At 34.4% G+C, this 26365-nt stretch overlaps 1 protein-coding gene across 11 annotated transcripts in view; it reads right to left on the bottom strand.

Moving 5' to 3' along the window:
• Positions 1–26365, bottom strand: part of FKTN (fukutin) — a 98005-nt gene that overhangs the window by 40093 nt on the left and 31547 nt on the right. For 10 of the 11 annotated variants that reach the window (XM_063649779.1, XM_063649778.1, XM_063649782.1 and 7 more), the window contains 7 exons: positions 25137–25196; positions 20487–20690; positions 17360–17637; positions 14847–14979; positions 7379–7508; positions 4651–4784; positions 2933–3060 (listed from right to left, as the gene is read on the bottom strand). In XM_063649779.1, coding sequence (XP_063505849.1) covers positions 2933–3060; positions 4651–4784; positions 7379–7508; positions 14847–14979; positions 17360–17637; positions 20487–20690; positions 25137–25196 — 1067 coding nt within the window. Of the gene's footprint in view, positions 1–2932; positions 3061–4650; positions 4785–7378; positions 7509–14846; positions 14980–17359; positions 17638–20486; positions 20691–23615; positions 25088–25136; positions 25197–26365 lie in introns of those variants that run through there. The other variant, XM_063649783.1, reaches the window with a different exon arrangement.

Raw genomic sequence — 26365 nt, 5'->3', positions numbered from 1 at the left:
AGAGGAAGAAAATGCCTGCCTAGAAAATTACTAATCCAATTTACCACTGTGCTGAAGGTACTATACCTTATGCCAGTGCAGCATGGTAATAATAATAACAGTAACAGTAATAATAATACAGTACTGACAGTAGCTACTACTTACACAATCCTTACAATGTGCCAGGTACTCTTCTAAATGCATTAGATGTACTAATTCACTTAACCTATTAACTCTAAGAAGAAAGCATTTAGGCTTAAGGGTCAAACAGGTCTGGCATTAAATCTTGGTCTTGCCATTAACAGTCAAAAGCCTCGAGTAAGTTACTTCACTCTGAACTTTAGTTTCCTAATATCTAACTGGAGGTGAGAATACCGAACCCACAGGGATAGTATGAGGATTAACCAGATTTTATATATATATTATATATATAAAATATATATTTTTATATATATAATACATATATTATATATATTATATAATATATGTATTATATATAATATATAATAGTTCATATATATATATATATATATATATGAACTACCTATCATAGTGCCTGATAGCTAGCAGATATCCTGGTAGCTATATATTTATTATTACTCTTAATATATTGTTAAATCTTAGGACCAAAGATATCATTCTGTAGGCCTGCAGAGTAGTTTAGAAAGAAAATCTTTTTTCTTCCTTCTTGAGTCCCTCTTCTGCCTTTAAAAAATAGGAAGCATTCTGTATTATTAAGCTTTTCTCAGAACGAACTATATATAAAATAAAAAATAGGTTATTATAAAGACAAAAAGACCTTTGGAGAAGGTGAGATGATACATTATACTGACTAGTTTCAACAATTCTAATGTGCTCCCAACTATATTTGGTATATGGTAGATATGGTTACTGATTACAAGTAATTGATTAGTTATTGATTAGTGGCAAATATTGAGCAAGTTTACCTCTCTTTATAGATAGTGCGCTTTTAAAAAATAAACCCATATTCTCAAACCATGTGGTTGAGAATATAAATTGGGGAAACACCTTTGGAGGGCAATTTGGCAATGTCTATCAAAATTGAAATATGCTTATATTCCCTTTAGCTCCAAAATTTGAGTCTAATACTTTATCCTGCACAAGGTTTCACATGTGTGCATAAAGACATATGGACAGAGATAGTGATTGCAGAACAGGGTCACAGTAAACTACTGGAAACATCCTAAATATTCATCAATAGGGAATTGGTTGAATAAATTATGGTATTGCCATACAATGGAATAAAATGCAGCTATTTCTATACACACTCATTTGGAACATTTTCCAAGATAAATAGATATGTGAGGATAAGAACATACAGACAGTGTGTAATATATTATAATACCATTTCTGTAAAGGGGGAGAGATGAACGTAAACACTATATGTATACAAGCATATGTTTGTCTCCAAAAGGATACATAAGAAATGAGTAATCATGGTTATCTCTGGAAAGGGCAACTAGAAACGAGAAAATGAAGGGCAGAGGATGGAGAAAGGTTTACTTTTCACACATATCCTTTATATTCTTTGAATATTTTAACTATGTAATATATAATCTATTCAAAAATTTAAAATACATTAAAAAGACCCTTCGACTAGCTTTAAACATTTTGTTTTCCTTCATCCCCAAGGAATAGTAGTGTTAAAAATACTACATTTTCTTAAAGTAAATAGTGCTGAAAAGAATAAAAATGGCATATGGCTGGGGGAATCTTCCAAAGAAACTACTCTACTCAGCCATCTCCTGTTCTTTTCTCTGCCTTTTAAGGTCACAGTAACATGATAGAAAATCTGGGACTCACACCATCTGTCCAGACAGTTCTATCACTGCTCATTTCTCTTGTTAAATAATCAGAACACTTCACACTTCCCAAACACTGCTACTATAAAGAGCTGTTAAAGCAGAATGAAAGAAGCTTTTTCTCTCCAGAAATGTAGTAGTTGGAAATGAACAGTTCTTTTGAGGTTTGCAGGTTTCGGATCATGTCAGTGAGAGAAAAAATTCAAGCCTTAGAAAGTAATTTAAGAATAACAGGACTCTAATACTGGCTCTAGAAATTATCTTTCTTAGAAAAAAGGTGACACTCTTATAGAAGTTCTCTAAGAATAGACATAACAGTTTAATACTGAGATAATTATACAGGTCTCTAATATGTAAATTTCTCATGAGAATAAGAAGAGAAATAGTTTCTTTACTACTACTACTACTATAGTAGTATTAGTAACAGCAGGTAATAATTACTTAGCACCCAGGACATCCTGACACTCCTCAAAGCTCTTTTGGTGTATTAATTCTTTTAATCCTTAAAACCACTCTATGTGGCAATTTCTACTACAATTTCCATTTTACAGCTGAGGAAACTTAGGCAGAGAGGTTAAATAACTTGCTTAAGGTAATATAGCTGGTAAAATAAAGAGCTGAGATTCAACAGCAATCACACTGGCTTCAGAATATCTACCTCTGAAGGTTGTTATGAGGATTAGATAGGTTAATATATGTAAAACGTTCAGAATAGTGCCTGACACACAGTAGTATTACTCAATGTAATGGATAAAATTATTACTGTTCAGAAAATCTAAAAGCCACAAATTAGGGTGGAGCTAAGGTTTCCCAGGTCAGCCTGACTCTAAAACCCATGCTCTTCAGGTTCCCATTCTCATTCTCTCTCCCAGAACTGAGAATAGACCAGTTGTATCATCAACTTGGACTGACAAACCCAGGGACACTTCCTCCTCACAAATCGTCCTTATAGGTATTCTTACTTCACAGGCATAACTGGACTCTATGGGTAAGCTAAGAAAGTGTTAGCTAATAATGGAGTCTTGAAAGAGATTTTTGGTTTTCTTTTCATTTTCAGTTACTTCTTTATTTCTACCTCCTGTAATTATTTCTATAGTGCCTTTATAAATAAGTACTTATTTGATTCATACTTGAATTTTTTTCCTGTTTTGGCCTGAGTGCCTCCATTCCACATGTGATCAGTTTCTTCATAGAAGAAAAAAATGTCAAGTTTTACATCATCTTTTCCCTGGAAGGATAGTTCCAAGCTGTCTTCTACCTATGGGGAAGATGAAAACCTTCACACACTGAAACAAAGGAAATACATTTTAAAAACCTTTTTTTTAAAAAAAAAAAATAAAGAAACTGATTCTTAAGTTTTACATACATAGAGTATTCATTCTAAGGTGCACATTTTTTCAAGTTAAGGCACCTCTGAAATTGGGATGCATCAGTCACATATCATTTAATTTCTTAACTGCATCTAAAATAATGTTTCTTACTATTGATGATAACTCAGAGTAAATGACTTATGGTAATTATCACTGCAGAAAAAAAAATAGAAACATCCTATTCCAGAGCAGCTTTCTGACTAAAAAAGGAAAAGAACCAAAGAAATATTATTTCCTTTAATAACCCAAATAAAACTATCAGGAAATAAGTCTCTCATAACAATCAATCAATAAGTACTTAAGTAAAGTGGTATTCCTCATAGTGACACACATAAATAGTTTAGATCATTATACTACACACTTGGAAAAAAGAAAAAAAATAGAAGTTAAGGTAAAAAAAAATAATTCTGAGAACATTTCCCTAAAGAAAACTTATCATACAAATAATTACGTTCCCATTGGACTTGTACATCTGTCGGCCACAGCACTCATCACAGAATAATTATTTATGCAGTCTTTCCCCCTCCCAATTAGACAGTGAGCTTCTCAAGGGTAAGAACTATCATTTATTCATCTTTGTGTCCTATCATTTATTCATCTTTGTGTCCCAGGTGCAGAGGGCAGTGCCGTACTTATAGTGAATCTTTGGTAAATGTTTGCTGAATAACTAGAGCTCTATTACTTGACTTTGGCCTCAGTAAAATATTTCATTCATATTTTTTAGTAAAATAAAATAATTATTTATGACGGAAAAAATAATTTTCTGGTGACTAAACATATTTTTACTTGCTTGTAGGATAACATCTCCAGGGGACAAGCAAATTAAGAACAAGACGATTGCAAGAGATCATGGGCTTAGGGCATAGGAATCAAATTGTCTAGAGGGAGATTTCATCTAGGCCCCAATGACCTATCCCTGATTGACGTCTGAGCAAACTGCTATAGCCTAGGACATATAAGATAAACAAGAAATTGAAGTACTTATTTGAAATGATTCTATATTTCTATCCCTTAGCAATCAATGGAATATTTTATGTTGATAATAACATCCATAAAGTAAATGACTCATGAGAAACAATGTAACTTCAGGTACGGTGGGTGGGATTCTTACTTATTATATTAATTGTATATTATATGTTATATTGATTTTATATTACATTGTTGCCTAGTATAATAGCAATACACTCACCTATGAGAGTTCAAGATCCTTCTCTTCTCATCATTATTAGTTGGTGCAAAAGTAATGGCAAAAACCACAATTACTTTTGTACCAACCCAATAGAAAGCCAGATTTTCTTGCTTTTGCCTAGATAGTGCAGAAATTACAAGTGGTAACAGGCTTCTGCTGAACTCATCCTTGTCAATACTGAGTGATAAAATTATGTATGTAGCATTCTTAACCATATCTGAGTTGCTTAATATAAACTTTACAGTTGAGATATGTTACTTATGAAATGAAGCCGACTTTTGTTACTGACCTTCCCAAATTTGTGTTTGAGCGGAAGTCCTGCATCCTGAAATGCTAAAATAATATCAGATTTGTAATCTTGTATAAAAATTCCTAGGTCGACATCTTTGCTATAAGGAATAATGTTGCATTGTCGATACCATCCTAAAAAGGAGATTAAATTTTTTTAACACAATTTAGGTTTGGAAAAAATTAGTTATTATAACAAATTATATTTGTAACAAGGATTTTTTTTCTTTTAGTTTAAAGAGACAGAGTCTCACTATATTGCCCAGGCTGTATGCAAACTCCTGGCTCAAGTGATCCTCCTGCCTTGGCCTCTCGAGTGGCTGGGGCTACAGAATGGATTTTATTTCACAGGATTAGACTTAAGGTGCTTTACCAAAATTACTTTTAAAAATTAAATCACAAACTAAATGACTTTGTTTGAGCAGTCACCTGAACCTTCTATCTATCTATGTATCTATTTTTACTGTCTGAGTATCTATGTATCTATTTTTACTGTCTGAGCACTCTCAGCTTTCTCAAAAACTTTCATGATATATTTTAGTTTCTGAATAAACCATTAGCTTTAATAATACTAAGTTGCTGGTAAGAATGTTTAATCATTAATCTCTAGTGATAGAGGGGGCTGTTAAGATATGCAAAAAATATTTAATTGTTTTGCTTAACCAGTATATTTTTCTTGAGCAATAATTTGTAGAACCTAACAGCTCTCAACAGTGACCACCTGATGGGCCATATGAAAAAGAAAAGCAGTAGCAGCTTCAATGTTCAACACACTGCCAAATGGTATTTCTAAGTGTTTACCATGTATGTGCTCTGAATTCGTTGCTATAGCACTGTTCTGAAGAAATAAAACATGTCCCTTAATATTATTAAGGACTCCTGGGTCTCCCCTATGATCTTTCCAATCATTTCATTCCAATTATTTCAAAAGTAAATAAATGAGTACAATTATCCTTATAGGCATTGCTGTTGGTTAATATTGTCTGGAATTCTAAAATAATTCTACTAAAGAATTATAAACAATTAAAAATAGAAGTTTTCTTAAATATCATCTAATACAACTCCCTCATAAGTGCCCTTAAGTCAAGAAAACCATGGGACTGAAAACTCAAAACAAATCATGTCAAGTGACTATGAATTGTCTTTGATGACACATTATAAAACAATCTTGTTTCTAAAAAATTAAACCGTAAAGCAAATATCACATAAATGTGTGAGATGTACTCTTTTTTTTTTTTTTTTTGGCCTATTCTAGAAGTAAGCTCCTTGGCAGGAAGAACCATGTAAATTTTCAACAAAGGCTAATAGATAGGATAACCATATATCCCAGTTTATGCCTGTTGTACCAACATAATTATCAATGGTGCTTCCTTTCACTCTCAAGTCTCTTGACTTGAACAATAAATTGGAGGGCAACCCTATCCCTATAAAGGCAGGAGTTGAATTAACTTCTGTACAGATACGGTTACTATAAAGAAAAAGCAAATACAGCTATAATTAACTATCATGATAATCAAGAGACAACAAATAAAAACAAAACAAAATTTAAGATTCTAAATAATTCTAAATTCCAAAGAAGTTTGATTTAATGGACAGTGGACAGAGACCCAGAAATCACTCACAGATTCTAATAGCAACTTGCTTAAGGACTGTAGAAAAGTCTGCATGTCCATGTCAGATGAACAGTGATGTCTAGTTAGTGATACTACCAATGACCTAGGAAAGGTTGATGGAAGACCTTATAACACTGCCTTTAATGTTCCTCTCATTAGAAACATTTGGTGCAATGCAAGCTGTTTGAATGGTACATAAGTAAAGAAATAGAGGGTTTTTTATAATTATAAAAAAAGGCAATAACAATCTTTGGAATAGAAATAATAAAATGCCAATAAAATGCTAATTTAAGGATTATCTGAGAATCAACTATAGCAGTCCCCCCAAATCCGTGGTTTTGCTTTTAGCACTTTCAGTTACCTGTGGACAACCATGATATGAAGATATTAAATGGTAAATTCCAGAAATAAACAATTCAGAAGTGTTAAATCAAATCTTTCAGGGCTCAGATTTAGCCTCTGTGACACATTCCTTGATTTTCCCAGGAAATTTTCAATAGTAGACTAACACTACATCACAATGCCTACATCCTTCATCTCCCTTCATCTCATCATGTAGGCATTTTATCATCTCACACCATCATAATAACAGTGAGTACAGTAAAATAAGATACTCTGAGAGACAGAGAGATCACACTCACACAATTTTTATTATAGTATTGTTAAAATTGTTCCATTTTATTATTTATTGTTGTTCATCTCTTACTGTGCCTAATTTATAAATTAAACGTCATCATAGGTATGTATGTATAGGGAAAGAGCAGCATATATAGGGTTCAGTACTATCGGAGATTTCAGGCATCCACTGGTGGTCCTGGAATGTATTGTCCATGGATAAGGGGGGACTATTGTATAGTCTACATGTTCTGATATAAATTTTATACATATTATTTATAATTATGAGTAAACACAAACATGGCCTAACATTCTTTTTTATATTTATCAAATTAATTTCTTTAAGGAAATCAATAGATCCTTGCTGCATGCACTCATGTTTATTCTGTCTATACATATGACACTTCAAATATCACTGATATTTTGTCATCTCAAGCAGTAATCCCTAAAGCCAGAGGACAAAATGACAGAAAGACAAATGGAAAGTCGTAAGAATTTTACCTAGACAAGTTCCACTGCTCAGCCAGAATGGTACTCCCAATTTGTTTAATGTTTTCGCTGCTAGTTGCAGTAATTCTTTTGCACTCTTTCGAAAGGCCACGGCTTCCACAGTGTTATCATCAAGGTACTGCTACAGATATAATAAACAGTCAGCTATTATAGCCATTTCTAAATTGCTAGGAACCTTTCTGTGGCATCTGAATTAAATTTGAAAATTAACCCCAGGCTGAGCACAGTGACTCACGCCTGTAACCCCAGAACTTTGGGAAGCCAAGGCAGGTGGATCACTTGGGGGCAGGAGTTCAAAACTAGCCTGGTTCACATGGCAAAACCCCATCTCTACTAAAAACACAAAAATTAGCTGAGAGTGGTGGCCTGAGCCTATAGTTCCAGCTACTCAAGAGGTTGAGGCAAGAGAATCACTTGAACCCGGGAGGTGGAGGTTGCAGTAAGCCAAGATCACGCCACTACACTCCAGCCTGGGCAACAGAATGAGACTGTCTCAAAAAAAAAAAAAAAAAAAAAGAAAGAAAGAAAGGAGAAAAAAAAGAAAACTAACCCCATATAATCTTTTTTCTATTATAAAAACCACATTTTATAGTTACTTGTTTGTCCCACATTAAAATGAACACTTAAGAGTAGATTCTTGGAGAGATAAATTAAAAGGGAAAGAATAGAACCAGGATTCCCAAAGGATGAGACATCCTTTTATCAGTTCCCTCCTTTACGTCGCAATTTAGTAGCTGGACAGTCAGGATAAAATAAGGCTAATTATGAGAGCTACAAACATAGCTGAAACAAAAAGAATTTAATAATGTTTTCACCATTCAGTGATTCTATTGGTCTTTAGAGACTGTGTAGTATTAGCAGAAAAAGCCTGAGATTTTGAATCAGATTATCAAATCTAGTGCACTTCTTTTTAGCTGTGACCATGTGCATATCATCCTCACTTTCTATGAGGAAAGTGAATTCATTTTATCATTATATCTCCAGTGGGTAGAGTAGTGCCTGAATATTTGCTGAATGAATGAAAGAATGTAATAAACAAATCTCTCCTGTATCTACTTTTCTCATTTGTAGTTTAAAGATAATTATTATACTTCGCAGGACTGCTGTGAAGATTGAAGGAGAAAAATGTCTTGCAAATTGTAAGGTCATATGTATCATTTACTCATCTTGGTTTTCTAATTCTCTTCATTTTTAGAGTGCTCTGGAGCTGAGGAAAGTGCTATAAATTCTATAGTGTTGCTTCACTACCTATGGGACAAAAGCTAAACTTCTTGTCCTGGTGGACGTAAACACTGTGTTCTGGTTCCTGACTACTGGGGTCCAGCCTCATCTGCACTCTCCTCACACTTCATCTTATAACCTGTAAACCCCCAAATATACCACAATAACTTGTAACTCCTCAAATATACCACAACTTTTCAAGCCTCCGCACCTGTTGTTTCTTTTGTCTGATATGGCCCTGACCAGCAAAATCTTTCAAGTCTCAGCTCCAACCTCTGCAAAACATTCCCCGATTTTCCCAGGAAGATGTATGTATTTATTCTTCCAATGTTCCTATTCAGGAAGTGTTTCTATTCAACATTTATAGAACGAAGAATTATGCTTGGTTCTAGATATACAAAGACAAATGAATTATCTTTTTCCTTAACAAGTTTATAATAGTTACCACTTGTAAATACTTTTACTATAATTCATATCATATTTAATCCTAATCATCAATTTTATTTTATATTCCCTCCACTAGACTGTAAAGATGGTTCCCTGAGGGCAAGTACTACATCTCTTCATCACTGTATCTACAAGTTTAGAATGGTGCCTGGCACATAATATCTGAAAAACACATACTGATGAATGGGCAAATGAATAAATGATTGACTAAGCCCTTCCCGGGCCTGCAACATCCTAAAATATCCCGTAATTCTTTTATAATATAGTAGGCAAGAATATAGATCCTGGATGGACTACATGAATCTTAAGCAAAAAGTACCCTACCTTCAGTAAGAAGAATTTCTTGCAGATAAGTCACTGTCTACAGAATATACAAATTATACAGGATCCCTTCAATTTGAATACATCCCTTTCCTCAAAGCCATAAGTGCTCTTACAATAAATGACTGGAATGAGAGATACATGTTATAATGCTTGTTGTAGTACGAAAAGCCTGGAGTTAAGAGGTGGAGACCTAGGATTTAGTCCATGCTCAACCAACGATGACTGTGTAACTGACATCTTGAAGCATCAATTTTCTTACCTGTTAAAAGAATCCTTGCCTTATTACACAGAGTGACTGAAAGGATTAAATAGCTAATATGAAAAATTTGTGCTCTACAAAAACATCAGGTCTGACAGTTACCTCCTGCTGGTACTGCCCCCATATGGACATATTCCCACCCGAATCTACTTTTCTTAACATGACATTCTCAGAAATTCCATTTCTTTTTTTTTTTTTCTTTTTGGAGACAGTCTCCTCGTTGTTGCCCAGGCTGGAATGCAGTGGCATGATCTCGGCTCACTGCAACCTCCACCTCCTGGGTTCAAGTGATTCTTCTACCTCAGCCTCCCAAGTAGCTGGGATTACAAGTGCACACCACCATGTCCAGCTAATTTTTGTGTTTTTTGTAGAGCCGGAGTTTTGCCATGTTGTCCAGGCTGGTCTCAAACTCCTAAGCTCAGGCAATCCACCCGCTTTTGCCTCCCAAAGTGCTAGGATTACAGGTGTGAGCCATGGCACCCAGCCAGAAATTCCATTTCTTAGAACTGATCCTTGTATGTGTTAAAGTGCATACATCCATACAGCTATATACCTTAAACATGTTATAAATTTTAAAAATTATAGTATACATACTTTTTTTTTTCATTTAAAAATATCCTGTACAAGACAGATTAAAGACTTAAATGTAAAACCCAAAACTATAAAAACCCAGGAAGACAACCCAGGCAATACCATTTAGGACACAGGCACAGGCAAAAATTTCATGAAGATGCCAACAAAAGCAAAAACTGACAAATAGGATCTAATTAAAATAAAGAGCTTCCGCACAGCAAAAGAAACCATCAACAGAGTAAACAGATAACCTACGGAATGGGAGAACATTTTTGCAAACTATGGTTTGCAAACCTTAGATATTAGGTCTAATGTCCAGAATCTATCAGGAACTTAAACAAATTTACAAGAAAAAAACCAAACAACCCCATTAAAAAGTGAGCAAAGGACATGAACAGACACTTTTCAAAAGACATACATGTGGCCAACAGTCATATGAAAAAAGTTCAACATCACTGATCATTAGAAAATGCAATAAAAAAAAGTATGATACTATCTAATACCAGTCAGAATGGCTACTATAACAAGTAAAAAATAATAATAAAATAAAATTAAAATTAAAAAACCCAGATATTGGTGAGATTGTGGAGAAAAAGGAACACTTATACACGGTTGGTGGGAGTGTAAATTAGTTCAACCATTGTGGAAGACAGTGTGGTGATTCCTCAATGACCTAAAGACAGAAATACCGTTTGATCTAGCAATTCCATTATCAGGTATATACTGAAAGGAATATAAATCATTCATTCTATTATAAAGACACATACATGTGTGTGTTCCCTGCAGCACTGTTCACAATAGCAAAGGCATGGAATCAATCTAAATGCTCATCAATGATAGACTGGATAAATAAAATGTAGTATATATACACCATGGAATACTATGCAGCCATAGAAAAGAATAAGATTATGTTCTTTGCAGGGACATGGATGGAGCTGAAGGCCATTATCTTCAGCAAACTAACACAGGAACAGAAAACCTAATACTTCATGTTCTCACTTATAAGTGGGAGCTAAATTATGAGAATACATGGATGCATAGAGGGGAACAACACACAGTGGGTCCTTTTGGAGGGTGGGAGGAGACAGAGGATCAGGAAAAATAACTAATAGGTACTAGGCTTAATACTTGGGTGGTGAAAAAATATGTACAACAAAACCCCACAACACAAGTTTACCTATGTAACAAACTTGCACTTGTACCCCTGAACTTAAAATAAAAATTAAAAATAAAATAAATAAGTAAACAAATAAAAATAAACCCCGAGTACAAATCTCAGGATTACTATACCTCTAAAAAAAGACAAAATTAACATCCTAATTTAAATATCATGTTTATTTAATTTTTCCTGTTCAGCCAATGAACGGGGACACAAAGCCCAAGAAGAATCCTGGAATCCAAAAGCACAAATCTTATATCAAAGAATAAGATGACAGAAGGTACCGACTTTTATTGTAGATGAGGAAACTAAGGCTCAGAAAATCGCCCAAAATCTTAGAGCAAATTAGTAGAAGTAAAACAAGAATGTTGCTATCTAGATATTCCTAGGCCAGGTGTACAGGTATTTCCAACTTTCCTTTTGGTTTTCCACTGATATTCAACAGGCTGGAGCTCATTAATTATCTTGTGATGGTTTTTGCTAAAACAAAATCAAATTCAGGAAAAGGTATATTATTCTAGTTTTTGAACTTCATGGTAGATTGAGAAAATAATTAAAAGTAAATAAAGTCTCCCCCTCTTCCTGAACTATTCGATACTAAAACCATTAGATGGGGCAGAGCAAGAAAGGTTTTTGTGCAAAGGGACTGCCTGATATGGGGTATCAGAGCCTGGGCAGGTTATGAGGACATCCACATGAAGAGGGTAGGAGAGTGTCCAGTGTGGGGAGTCAGAGCCCAAGCAGGGTAAGGAAAGCCTCTCTGCAGAAGAGCAGCCAGGTGTGGGAAGTCAGAGCCTGAACAGAGTAAGAAGAATGCCTCTACCTGGGTGCAGCCCAGCAGGGGATAGCAGTGCCCAGGTAGGGTGAGAAGAACAGGGGGTAGGGAGGGGAGGACATGTGTTGGAAGACAGGTTACATACAGGGAGACTGAACAACTAAGTAAACATTAAGGACAATGGGAGTCAGATTTCTCACAATTTGAAAAGGGAGTCGCAAATATGGAAATGAACTCTGTTGTTTAATTGTAACTTTTAACCAGACTGGAGATATCAATGTGAATTCAGAGGTTTCAATAGATAGATACAGAAATAAATACACACAGACATATACACCCTAACCCTGTCCACTGAGAGAAACTGTCTGCAGCAAAACCCAAATAGCAATGGGTACACCTGGCATCCAGGTCTTGGCTTCTAAAAGGAAACAGGACTTAAAGAAATGGCTGATCCCAGGGTGGAGGTACGAAAATTATAAGATGAACCCAGAATATTTTGTAGTGCCAAAAAGTAATAAAGTGTTCAAAAAACAACGGAGACAAGTCAAAAGGACACAGAAAGCATTATGAAGGAGTTTTTACTGGCCAAATATGGAACAAGCTGAAGATCAAAATAAATAATGAAAATAATGGACTATAACCCATAGGGTAAAATAGGAAACCATGAATTTATATTGATATGAACAAATAAATTGAAAATGTAATGAGGAAAACAATATTTACATAGTTTTAAAGTAACTTCTTGCCAGATGCTTATTATTATAAAAGGGAAAAACAGAAACTTCATAGTGGTAAAGATATGAAGTTTCAGACAGCACTTTAATCAGGTGAACAACGTGAATATCAACAGTAATGGGACAAATCAAAATTATGCGGTACCCAGTGAGATGTAATGAGAACACAGCACCACTTCTATACCTTCTAAAGAAGTATAACCTAAATCTAACATGAGGAACCCCTGGACAAACCCCAAATGAGGGACACTGCACAAAACATCTGGCTTGTAATCTTCAAAAGTATTAGTCATGAAACTAATAAAAGAACTGAGAAACTGTCCCAGACTGAGGAAGACTAAAGAGACAGGAAAATTAAGACAACATGTGATTCTGAATCGAATCTTTTTATTACAAAGGTTATTATTGGGACAACTGACAAAACTTGAATAGGGATTAAATGGTAAAAATGTATGTGTTAATTTCCTAACTTTCATTTTAGGACATGTAGAGAATGTTCCTATTTTTAAAAAAATACTAAATTTTTTGAAGTTGTGGTCAACATCTTACTCCCAAGTGGTTCAGAAAAAAAAAGTTATCGGTACTGTACTTGCAGCTTTTATGTATTTAAAATTGCTTTTTAAAAATTATTTTAAAAAAAGAAAGGAGGCTGCTTTATGAGGTCTATTAGATTAATTCATTGCTTTACACCAAGCATTACATTTAAGACTGTTTGGCGCCATCAAGTGTTCAAATACATGTATGTTCACTTTAATTTGAAAACTGACCCTACTGGCTCTTTTCTTTATGCCAGGTACAGGAGATACTGGGCCAACACAGGTAAATAAAAGAACACTCCTGTTTTATCAAGAAGTTCACAAAATTTGATAAGAGGACAAGACAGATATTCATAATTCACTGTGATAACTGCTGTAATAGAGATGACAACCACAGCAAACTCCCTTAGGACAGGAAGAGCGGTCAAGTTTAAGCACAAAACTCCATCTCTTCTACTTCCTGTTATTATGTGGTAGGCATATGTCAGGCAGCACTTTTCTACTAGAGTGGGCCCATCTACACATGTGGTTTTTCAGCTTTTTATTCATGAGGCTGGCTGCATAAATTTCACAGCTCCACAATGACTTAAGGAAATAGAGCTAAGAAGGCCCACTTGCGCTGTCAGGCCTAGGCTTTAGGTGCCAGTACACTGTATTAGAGAAACCTCAGATTTGTGGGTCTTGGACACTTGACAGTTATATACTTCATTTTCGTATCCCTCGTGGACACAGCTTTCTTGGCAGGGAACCCCAGAAAATAAAGGGCAAGTGAAAGAATTCGGGTACCAAAACCCCACTGTAAATTTGCCTGTTTTCACTGTATCTCTGTGTTTCATGTCATCTCTTAGAGCTGAATTTTCATGACTTTCAAAATCATCTTTATATCCCCAGGGCCAGAAGCCTGCGCAACGCAATAAATGTGTATTGCATTGAGAGCTGCAGCAAGAGAATAAAGTTTTAAAAGCACCTGGTCTTTGTGTAGCATTTATCTTCAAAAACCTTCATAAATGCAAAAAAAATTATATTCAATGCCAACTCTGAAACAAATTGTATTTTCATGAAGTCTTTTCTAAATCTACATGGTCCACCTTCTATAGTGGCTTTATCCTACTTGGACTGAGAATACACCACCTTTCACAAAGTTAATGGGCTATCTTAAGGCAGAAGCCAGTGCTAAACCTATTAAAGTTATTCAAATAAAACAATAAATAAATGTCAACCTATTGACTTAGAAAATAGTTTCTTAAGGTTAATTTTTAATCTACTTCTAAAAAAAACTGAAAGAAAACAATCTAGGAGAAAAGAGACATATCAAAAAAGGATGTTTACTTTTCTATTTTCCATAAGCCCCTTCATCTTACCACCCTCAAATATTAAAAATAATCCCAACATTTTCTTTAATTTAAAAGTACACATTTGGTTATCTCTAACCTGAAAGAATGCTCGAGCTTCTTTATACCTACACTCAATAAACCTAGAGTGTGGTACTTCTTCTACAAAGTGCATTGGATCCTTTGGAATGAGAACTTCCAGTCCATCAACAGTAACTTGCTGTAACTCTGGTCTGAAAACAAAAGTTAAGATTTATTAATGAGGGGTGGGGGAAAAGGGGAGGGAGAACATTAGGACAAATACCTAATGCATGCAGAGCTTAAAACCTAGATAACAGGTTGATAGGTGCAGCAAACTACCATGGCACATGTATACCTATGTAACAAACCTGCACGTTCAGTACATGTGTCTCACTACTTAAAGTAAAATTTAAAATAATAATAATAATAATAAAAGATTTACTAAAAGGATTTAACCCAGAATACTGGCAGCCTCTTACAAATATCAAACATTGGCAAAATACCTAAACATCAAGCATAGTTTCATCAATTATGTCAGATATCAGTTAGCAATTTTAATAAGACCTTGAAAAATCTGACATCAAACAGTTGAGTTTTAATTATTTTGGTTAATGTATTTATATATTAATATATTTGTACTTGTTCATATACACTTTGGCATTTTAAGCAGAAACAAAAATTTCATGACATAATTTTTAATTGTCAGTTTACTTATAGAGAAGTAAATGTTTTTAACACTTAAGACACACAAGTTAATTACAATGGCCTGAGAATCTCATTAATGGGTAAAATGCTAATCTGCAAATCTATCTTATGTATTTTGGATCCCATACTCTAAAAATATTATTTGAGAGTTTTCCATTCCTACTCATATAAAATTTTACAATGTAGAGATAGCTTTTATCTATTGTTACATGTTTATGTTTAATAAGTAACTGACAATTTTGAACTTTACTAAGATATTAAATTTTGAAATAAATTCACAAAGCTTTAAAAAACTAAAAGGTAATGTCTCCCTAAAGAAGGTTATTTGAAATACAGAATAAGAAAAAAATATGCAAAAAGTGGTAAGAGAACATGAGTATTAAGATTTTTTATTAAAATAAGAGAAGCCAATAATAAAAACAAGGTATTTTTCTCCATCTCTACTCATTTTTTTTGTTCATTTCATTTTGAAAATATGGCTTGGTTCAGAAAAGTTTTGACTTTTCATACACAAAAAATATAGAAGACTTCAGTTTCGAATACCTTTTTCAGTCGTTCTCAAATATGTGACTTTAAGTTAACTAATAAGAAGGCAAACTCACATGATTCCAGATAGAGAGAGAGAAAACATATATATATAATATATATATATATTTTTTTTTAAAAAAGAAGGCAAGAATAAACATACTCTTACACTTCTCAAGTGTAACAGATAAGAATTATCTCACTGGAAGTTGCTAAGAAGTTTTTAATGTGAAAATCCTTACAAATATTTACTGCTACCTTTACATCAGATTCTGCTATTCAAAGTAGACTGTAACATCATTATTGCTGATTTCAAAAGGAGAATAAAACGGACAATTCTAGGTTAGAAACTTCATACTCCAAGTATAACTTCAAGAATGTTTTTAATCCTGTAATTGTTAATATTACAAACCATAGCTAATCAAATTTTACGAGTTCCTTCAAATAACTGTTTCTCACAAGAAACATTTTTATTATTGCGATAGCCAAAGATAAATTTTTGCACATGGTTTTAAAAAATATACAGGAAAGTGCATAACATAAAGGCACAAAATAATGAATTATAAAGTAAACACCAAAGTCTCCACCACAGAAATAAAATTCTTCCAGCTTCCCTGTAGTTCTCTGTGTCCTCTCTCTAGTCTTTTTTGGTACCTCTTGCTTAGCCTTCTTAATACTTTTACTATAAGGGTATACATCCAGGAACATAATTTAGCAGGTGTTTGAACTTTTTATAAAAGTAATAATAGAATTTAGATTCTTTTGTGCCTTGTGTCATTCAGCATTGTAGGATTCATCCACAATGCGCACAGACCCGTAGTTTATTTTTCCCTGCTGTGTAATACTTCATTGTATGAATACATATATCAAAAATTATTTATTCCTTTATAGTTTTTTTTTTTTTTTGAGACACAGTCTTGCTCTGTTGCCCAGGCTAGAGTGTGGTATCACAATCTCGGCTCACTACAACCTCCACCTCCAGGGCTCAAGCAATTCTCCTGCCTCAGCCTCCCCAGTAGGTGGGATTACAGGCACCCACCACAATGCACGGATAATTTTTGTATCTTTTTGTAGAGATGAGGTTTCACCATGTTGGCCAGGCTGGTCTCGAACTCCTGACCTCAGGTGATCTGCCCACCTTGGCCTCCCAAAGTGCTGGGATTACATGCATGAGCCACAGTGCCCAGCCAATCCTTTTATTGTTGAAGGACATTTGGGTTGCTTCTAATTTGGAGTCATTAAGAACAATGTTACTATAAACACTTATATAAATTATATATTAGATTTCAATACTCAAATGTAAAAACACTGCAAGAATTATGACTGAACGACACTCATTTCACATTTTGACTCTGAACTTACCTGTCAAAAGCTCCTGGATAACGACCAAACTGTAACTTTCGGAAGGGAACAAATTTCCTGTCAATGTGTTCTTTAAGTCTCAAGTGGCCGTGCCAGAGGTAGTTGCCACTCCTCTCATGAAAGACTACCAAGTGGATCGCATGAGTGGCCAGTTTGCAGATATAGTGCAGGGGGATTTCAGTTCCAGAAAGTGAGTCTATCCCGTCTAGCCGGGGATCTTTACTCTCAATCTTTAGGCACTGAAATCCCATATTCTCAGCTATCCGAAACCAGCCTTCCTAGAACCAAAGAAGCATCAAACATCAAGAAACAGCACTTAAACATTGCATATTTAAAGCCAAATATTAGTAGCAAAACGAAAGTGATTCTTATATTGAACTTGAGCCATATTTTTGTGCTAATCTGCTCTATAAGAACATTTTTAAATGAGGGTGATGGGCAGAAGGTAGTGGTGGGAGAATAAAGGAAAGTAGCAAAAATACAAAGTATGTAGCAGGAAAGATATAGCCAAAGACTCTCTTTATAGGTTGGGCACCGTGGCTCACCCCTGTAATCCCAGTGCTTTGGGAGGCTGAGTCAGGTGGATCACTTGAGCTCAGGAGTTTGAGACTAGCCTGGGCAACATGGTGAAACTCTGTCTCTACAAAAAATACAAACAAAAATTAGCCAGGGTGTGGTGGCATGCACCTGTAGTCCCAGCTACTTGGGGGTCTGAGCCAGGAGGATCGCTTGAACCTGAGAGATCAAGGCTGCAGTGAGCCAAGATTGTGTCACTGCACTCAAGCCTGGGTGACAAAGTGAGACCCTGTCTCAAAAAAAAAAAACTCTATGAAAATTAATACAAATCCCTTCCTTGGAATGAGAATGCTCATGTTAGTGTTTTCTAGTTAGTTTCTATAAAGTAAATGTTGATTTAAGGACAGCACTTAAAATTAAACTTGTAATTCTTAATTTAACTTTTAATAACCTTTATCTTCAAAAGTACTTCAAAAAAGTAGTTCTTTCATCTCATAGTTTACATCCCAACATCTTAAAATACTACCATAATAGAACACCATCATAATGCAAATCATTAGAAATTAACAAACATACTGTAAGACAAGGTTCATTTTCCAACATCATTTGTTTCATTATCAACTGTAATATTCCCTTCTTTCCTTTTCTTTCTTGGTACACCTTAGAAGTAGAAAGCACTGACTGAGGGGGAGGGTAGCCAATTCAGAGAAAGACACTACTGAATAGAATAAAAGAAAGGCATTATCAGCTGACAAATTCAGGAAATATTTAAAAGGCCGGCCAGAACTTGAGAAGAATGTGACCTTGGGTTATAGGAGGAAAGACTGACAGACAAAATAGGCAGAATTATGATATGGTTTGCTTTCTTATAACCATCAACAAGAGAAGTAAAGAACAAAATAGTTGCTCTGATCAATTGGTGTAAAGGCCTAGGTCAAGGTTTTGCTGCAAAAGTCCACTCCCAGTAGCCTTGGCAGAGGTTTGCTCACTTTATGGTAATGGCATTAATAAAGAAAAATCACATGCAAATGAAGTCTTTCATTATTGGATCTAACAATCTGATTAGCTCCACACTGGGGGATGTTTTAGGGGGGACTATCCAAGGGCTCTTGAATCTCTTGAATAGTAGGATGTCATATGTACAAAAGGAGAAACTTTTGGGAGGCTGAGGTGGGTGGATCATTTGAGGTCAGGAGTTCAAGACCAGCCTGGCCAATATTGTGAAACCCCGTCTCTACTAAAAAAAAGATACAAAAATTAGTCACGTGTGGTGGCACACGCCTGTAATCCCAGCTACTCAGGAGGCTGAGGCAGGAGAATCCCTTGAGCCTGGGAAGCGGAGGTTGCAGTGAACAGAGATTGCACCACTGCACTCCAGCCTGGGTGACACAGCAAGACTCTGTCTCAAAAAAAAAAAACCAACACAAACAAAAACAAACGAAGAATAAACTTGAACCCATGTGCTGATTCTGGGTATGGCTGAGCTTTTGCTTCTTCCTCTGACTATGGTAGTATCAGCTTTGCCAATGGTGGCATACTCCCCTTCTTCTAAAATAGTGGTTCTCAAGGCAAGTGGGACTGTACCCAACAGACATTTTAGAAATTTGGGGGGATATTTTTGGTTTATCATAATGATAAACTGGCATTTAGAGTCCTAGGCCAAGAACATTAGACATCCCACAATCCAAAATATGAAAATCTATCCTGTGTACTATGTAATTTCAAATGTCCTGTCAGATAATCACGTAGTGAAAAACTTGTTTATAATTGTCTGAGCTTTTATTTCTCAGGAATACAATAGTCACGTCAATGAAGAGACAATTTTACTTTTTTGTTGTTGGAAACTTGCTCACTATTTTGGAAAATCATATTGCCAACAACAATATCATTCATAGTATGGGTTTATATTTGTAGCTACCACATTCTGTGATCCTACTTCTAAATACAAGCATCTGAATTACTTTATTATGTCTTCCAGTGTAGTCATTCTGGAGCATCTGCACACTACAATACATATCATTTCCTTTTATTTCTAGGTTATATTATAGTTAATACATTATATTGATTTGCGGAATTATGTATATAGGAGGGTTATAATTTCTATGAACTTCATTTGGGGAATATAAAGGGACATTATAAAATATTCTTTGTAAAAATAAGCCTTGTAGGCTTTTTCTATGAGATATCAAACAGTTCAACAGAAATGACCTAAAAATACTGATATTGAGAAGTTTCCCCCAGCAAAAAAGCAGAATCTTTCCTCTCATCTTCCTGTTGTGAACATGGATGTGATATCTGGAGCTAGGACAGCTATCCTGTGATAATGAGGTAAATGAATAAAGAATTTCAGAGACACAAGTCCTGACATCAGTGGCTAGCTAAACTAATATCAATAGCCACTAACCTTTTAACCTCTCATTATATAAGAAAAAGAAATCCCCTATTTGCCTTAGTGATTAGTTGTATTGTTATTTATAGCTGAAAATATTCCCGATACAATTTATAAAGTGTTTTAGGAAAAATTTTTAATGTTTTACATTTTAAACTACCCTAAACCCATACTATTTTGTAAAAAGAGACACATTCCATTATGTGAAAGCAAGTCACTTACCTCATTCTTCCATAGGTGATACTGCAGCGCAAATGCAGTAAAGTCTCTTGGAACACAGAAAAACTTGCATTGTGAAGTAGAGCCATGAGAAGTATTTTTGACTTGTTCAAAGTTCTTATTAATCAATTCCAATATCAAAGGATCAATAAGAAACACTGGTACATTTTGGTTGGATGTTAACATAATAAATTTTTTAACTGCACGCTGTTTGAGAGAAAAAGAATTCTCATAATTCCAGTAAGCCAACACAACAGCCTATTTTATAACATTTTAATTCATTAATTGTATAAGAATGCAGAGTATTTACCCAATAGATACCATGCTTATCATTGTGCTAAAAAATACAAATGATTAAATAGCACATATGGTCTCTGCTCTCAATAAGCAGTCTTCTAAGAAAGATGAACACTTTCAATATAAGGTGAAATATGCTATAATAAAAACATATACAACATATTATAAAAGTACAGACCAGTAAGCTACAAATTTACCATACATCAAAAGAATAAGAAATTTCACAGAGGAAGTGGTATCTGACATGAAAATGTGGTGCTTACAAAATTATTCTCTTAGTATTAGCTAAATCTTTTCAAGCAAAATTGAGAGAACTATCTGTCAGCTTTTAAAAATCAGTCTTGTTAATCTTTCAAAAACAAAAATCAGTTGTTTGTACCATTTTTCTTCATATCTGTAATGCTGCTTAATAATCTTTCTAAGCAAAAGACTCAGACCAAAATACACTGTCTGCTTGATGACTGCCATATATAATGTGCTTTTCTAATACTGCAATATTTCAAAATATAACTCTGCTGGGTAGTAAGTACGGTTCCCTACTGAAAAAAACAAAAATTCAATAGTAGAATGAAAACAGACTAAATCATACTTAGGAATAAGTAATACCTAAGAACAGCAAGGATAAACAGAATATCTGGCATACACTATTGCTTAAAAGCCTACTTCAATGAAAGCAAGACTTATAGGAATGTTTGCCTATCAAAAAGGTGCTTCATGAAATTAAGAATAAATTCTTATTCAGAAAATCTGAAGGAACTCATAAAAATATATACAAGATAAATAAATAGACAAAATATCAATTTTAAGGATAAAGGATGAGATAAAGCTAAGAATCAGTCTCATTATTTGTTTTTAGTGTAGAGTATTATGCAAATACCAAGAATACAATAATCTCTGCCTTATAGGGGTTTATTACCTCAGTGTGAGAAACAGCTAAGTAAAAAGTTAGGATAAACAACGTTACACCAAAAAATTCAACTTAGATGACGCAAATTTCTTTAAAAATACAATTTAACAAAACTGCCACAAGATGAAACAAAATCTGAATTGCCCTATACCTATTAAAGAAACTGAATTTGTTAGGGAAAAAAAAAACTGCCCTCAAAACAACAAGGAAAAACTTCAGACTTAGACAGTTCACTGGTGAATTCCATCATTTTTAAGGAAGAATACCAATTCTACAAAAACTTTCTCAGAAAATAGAGCAGGAGAAAATACTTCCTATCTGATTTTAAGAGGCCAGTGCCATACTTAATAGCAAAACTTCTCACGCCTGTAATCCCAGCACTTTGGGAGGTCAAAGCAGGTGGATCACCTGAGGTCAGGAGTTCGAGACCAGCCTGGCCAACATGGTGAAACCCTGTCTCTACTAAAAATACAAAAATTAGCCAGGCGTGGTGGCGTGTGCCTGTAGTCCCAGCAACTCGGGAGGCTGAGGCAGGAGAATCACTTGAACCCGGGAGGTGGAAGTTGCAGTGAGCCGAGATCACATGGCTGCACTCCAGCCTGGGCAACAGAAAGACTTCATCTCAAAAAAAAAAAAAAAAAAGCAAAACTTGACAAAGACATTACAAAAAAAAGTATAGTCCACCATCCCTCATGAACACAGATGCAAAAATACTTAATAAAATATTAGAAAATCAATTCCAGTAACTAAAAAAAGATAAAAAAGGAAAGCAAATATCATGACCAAGTAGTATTTATCCTAGGAATGAAAGGTTACTTTAGCATTTGAAAATCAATCAATAAAATTTGACAAATCAACAGAAAAAAGTGAAAAACTATGATAATTTCAATATAGAAAAAAGCATTTGACAAAATTCAGTATCTATTCATGATTTAAAACTTTCAGCAAACCAGGAATAAAATACGTCCTCAACTTGATGAAAGGCATGAACAAAAAATCTATTACTGAGTCGTGTGGGAGTTCTTCATATATCTTTGATACCATTCCTTTGTGAGATACATGTTTTACAAATATTTGCTACTCTGTGGCATGCTTATTCATTTTCTTAATAGCGTTTTTTGATGACTAGAAGTTTAAAATTTTAATAGTCCAATTTAGCTATTTTGTGTGTGTGTGTGTCTTTTAGGGTTATTGCTTTCTGTGCTTTATACTAGGAAAAAAACAAGAAAGAAATGGTTTTGGAAGAAAGATGAGATAACAGAACTACCACATAAAAGGTACTTTAATGTTTGTTGAATGGATCTCAGGTTGGTGTTAAATACAAATATGATGAACACACTTATAGCTTCATTACCATTATTAATATAAATACAGATTAGGTCAGGGTCAAGCAGAGGTTCTATAACTCACCTTCTAAACACCTCCTCCAAGTTGTTATCAATACAATCATTAACGCTGCTTGGAAACGTGTCCAATTGATTCTAAATCCAATTAATTCTAAATCACTATTATCATCTGACCTTCAGTAATTCATTTTGTTTATAAGAATGAAAAACATCTTGTTGAAAAGAGATTATGCTGAGACCATAATAGCCCATTCGTCTGCCTGTGTATTAAAATTTTATTAAAACCTAAAAAGTCTTGGCAGGACTTGTTCTTAGTAAAAGCCTAGTTCCTAATTATGATCATTTTCTTTTCTAAGTGCTCCCAAGTCATCTGTTTAATAACTCCATAAACATTGAGCTCTAGAATTTTACCAGGGCTCAATATCACACTATTGATGAGATTTCACCTTTTATTCCTTCTAAAAGTTTAGAAGTATGTTAGTACTTCTCCTTTCCTGTGATTTTGCAAATATAGTGATTCAGTGATCACATTTACAATTTTTTTTAGTCCCCTCAATGTAAAAGAGTATAAAGAGAACTCACTGAATGTGGTAAGCTGCTCTTCAACTTTTTGCTTGCGTACCATGGAAGTAAAGACTTTGAAAAAAATCCATTATTTTCTCCCACCTCAAGGATCATTTCTTGAATGAAAAGGATAGAGTCATGCTACTGTTTTCTATTATTTTAAGCTTTAAATTTTTCACAAATTCCATTTTAAAATGTATCAGTGAAACTGTACCTTCTCCGACTGCTCTATTTACTAAAAGGATTGGGAATGTTGTCAGAATGTTGTCGGTTAATACTGATAAAGGAAAACCTTTTATCCAACTGAAGCTACTACAGCTTTAAATTTTTTGCTGAAATTGCTTTTCAGTGTACAGATGAAGACTCCTAATAAATGGCAAACCTGAAAAATATATGTTTCTCTAAGTATCATCACATCTTATAATGTTAAAATGTATGATAGATCACCCCTGTTGCCTTTGGCTGTTAAATACTGAATTTTAAATCTCAGCAAATTACTTCAACCACAGGATGATAAATCTGGTCCAAGTATTACGTGTATGTGTTTCCTAAGGGTGGGATGGAGGTAGAGAAGGGTTACAGAGAAGTATACAAAATACCTCTTTTTAATTTAATCTAAAATCTTTATAACTGTGACTGGGTAGTATAAATTCCAAATATATCATGCTTACCTTTATCCTCAGAATACCCTAAATTCACAGAGCAAAACAATTGCTATTTTTAATAAATTAAAAGTTTACATTGATACTTATAGACTAGAGAGCTGGGGAGCCTGATAATAGGATATCCCAGACTTTACTTTTAAACAGTAGTTCAAATTCTACTCGGTGTTAGCAATGATCTAAAATGACCACTGCTTGGTGATCTGAAAATCCACTTCTAATTTAAAGTGTTCCACATCTCTAGTTATAGAGAAGCCAAAGATTGAAGTGTATCAAGAAATATCTGGTCATTCCCATAATGTATACTAACAGAATAAATGTTGTGTTTTATTAGTAACCCAGCAATGTTTTTCTTTCTAAATTTAGTTTTAAAACATAGGAAAATATATTTTATCAATGTGTAGGTTCTGAAATTTCTAAAACAAAACAAGGATATATCGTAAATATTGCTGGTTTCCCCTCATCTTATAAAGGAATATGTTGAATAGATTTTTATTGCTGATCATTACTTTTCCCTTATTCAAATAAATCTGATTCATATATTCATTCATTTAGGGAAACACCATAGCTCAGTGAATGTGGGTTTTAGAGGCAGACAGAATCTGGTCTTACCAAATTATCAGCCAACTAAGCTTAATCTCTCTAAGTGAATTGAGAGTAACAATATTTACTCACTTCTTAAAGTTTCCATAAGGACTAAATAAGACATTGCATAAAGCACTTGGTAAAGGGCCTGTCCCTTACCTGCCACTACCAACCGGCCACACACCACACAAGGTAGCTATTATTATTGCCATCATTCAACAAATACTTACGGAGTAAATGAATGAACTAAATGAACATTATAATCGAGAAATTTCTTGTTTTTTCTACATACCCACTGTGTGCTATCAAATCCAATTCGGCTTCCTTTGGATTTTGACAAACCAGCTCCATTCTAGGAAGATAACAAAAGAACTTTTTAGTAAATTCAAAGCCCAGCATGCAACATTACATTTCAGTTAGGCATGAGATTCAAAATATAATTAGCTTATAATCATTAAAAAGCATTATCCAATACCTATTTTTCATATAGTCATGAGCTAAGAATTCTACATTTTTATGATATAAAAATCCAAGATGGAAAACATCAATAGATTTGTAGTAAGTTAATTAAGTTATTAAATAATAAGGTAGACATGGTCAACATCTCTGAACCAATTAATTTCCATCAATGAATGGCAAACTCTTTGGAATTAGGGTTTGTCTGTTAAGGTCTATGTCTATACCTGCAATCTCAACATATCGCCATATATAAAATTAGTGTTTGTAGATTTTGGCAAAGTGATAAAGTATAATAATGTTTATTGAGGAGCTTGTGTGTTTGACACTTCCATATATCAATTATGTATACTCATTGATCCCTCACAACAATCCTGCAAGGTAAACATTATTATTTGTTTTGCAGATAGCACCAGTATGCACGCTTTACCTAACATACATCGTAATTTTGAATGTTGAAGTTTTTATAAAAAATATTTCAGGTCTACAGCATCAGAAGAAAGAAAATTATCATGAGTTTTCATCTGGTAGCCCCAAAATACTTTAGAGTAAGAGGAGGAAGAATGTCTGATGTTCTAGAGACAAAAGGAAGAACGTTTCAAGCGTAAAGAAGATCCAAATAAGTTTCTTATGCCTTGAGTGCATACTTTATCTATAAGCTACAGATGGGAGGATGCTGAAGAACGATTAGAGTAGTCTCACCCTAAAAATGAAATGTGCTCCAAGTTCCTAAACCTCATTTCCCCATTAAGCCTCACATTCAAGGGTAGGGACAAAGTCCAATCCATCTTTGTATCACCAGTAGTACCTAGGATAGTGCTTGATGATTTTTATAGCTTAGTAAAGGTTGGTTAATTGGAAGGAGAGGAAGGGATGGAGAGATGAATATACTAAGTAATTAAGACAGAGCCAGAATTGGTCTCTCCTCACAAGCTCTGCAACTTAGCCAATAACATTCTAATACTAAGGGATGTTTGAGAAAAAAACAACTGTAATCTTCAAACCTGAAAAGAGACTGCAAACATTGTAATACAGCTACTTGTTCACCTTAGTCCTACATTAGTT

The sequence above is a fragment of the Pongo pygmaeus genome, chromosome 13, assembly GCF_028885625.2.
Source record: "Pongo pygmaeus isolate AG05252 chromosome 13, NHGRI_mPonPyg2-v2.0_pri, whole genome shotgun sequence".
NCBI classification, from domain to species: domain Eukaryota; kingdom Metazoa; phylum Chordata; class Mammalia; order Primates; family Hominidae; genus Pongo; species Pongo pygmaeus.
This window is presented reverse-complemented; position numbering and strand designations above follow the sequence as displayed.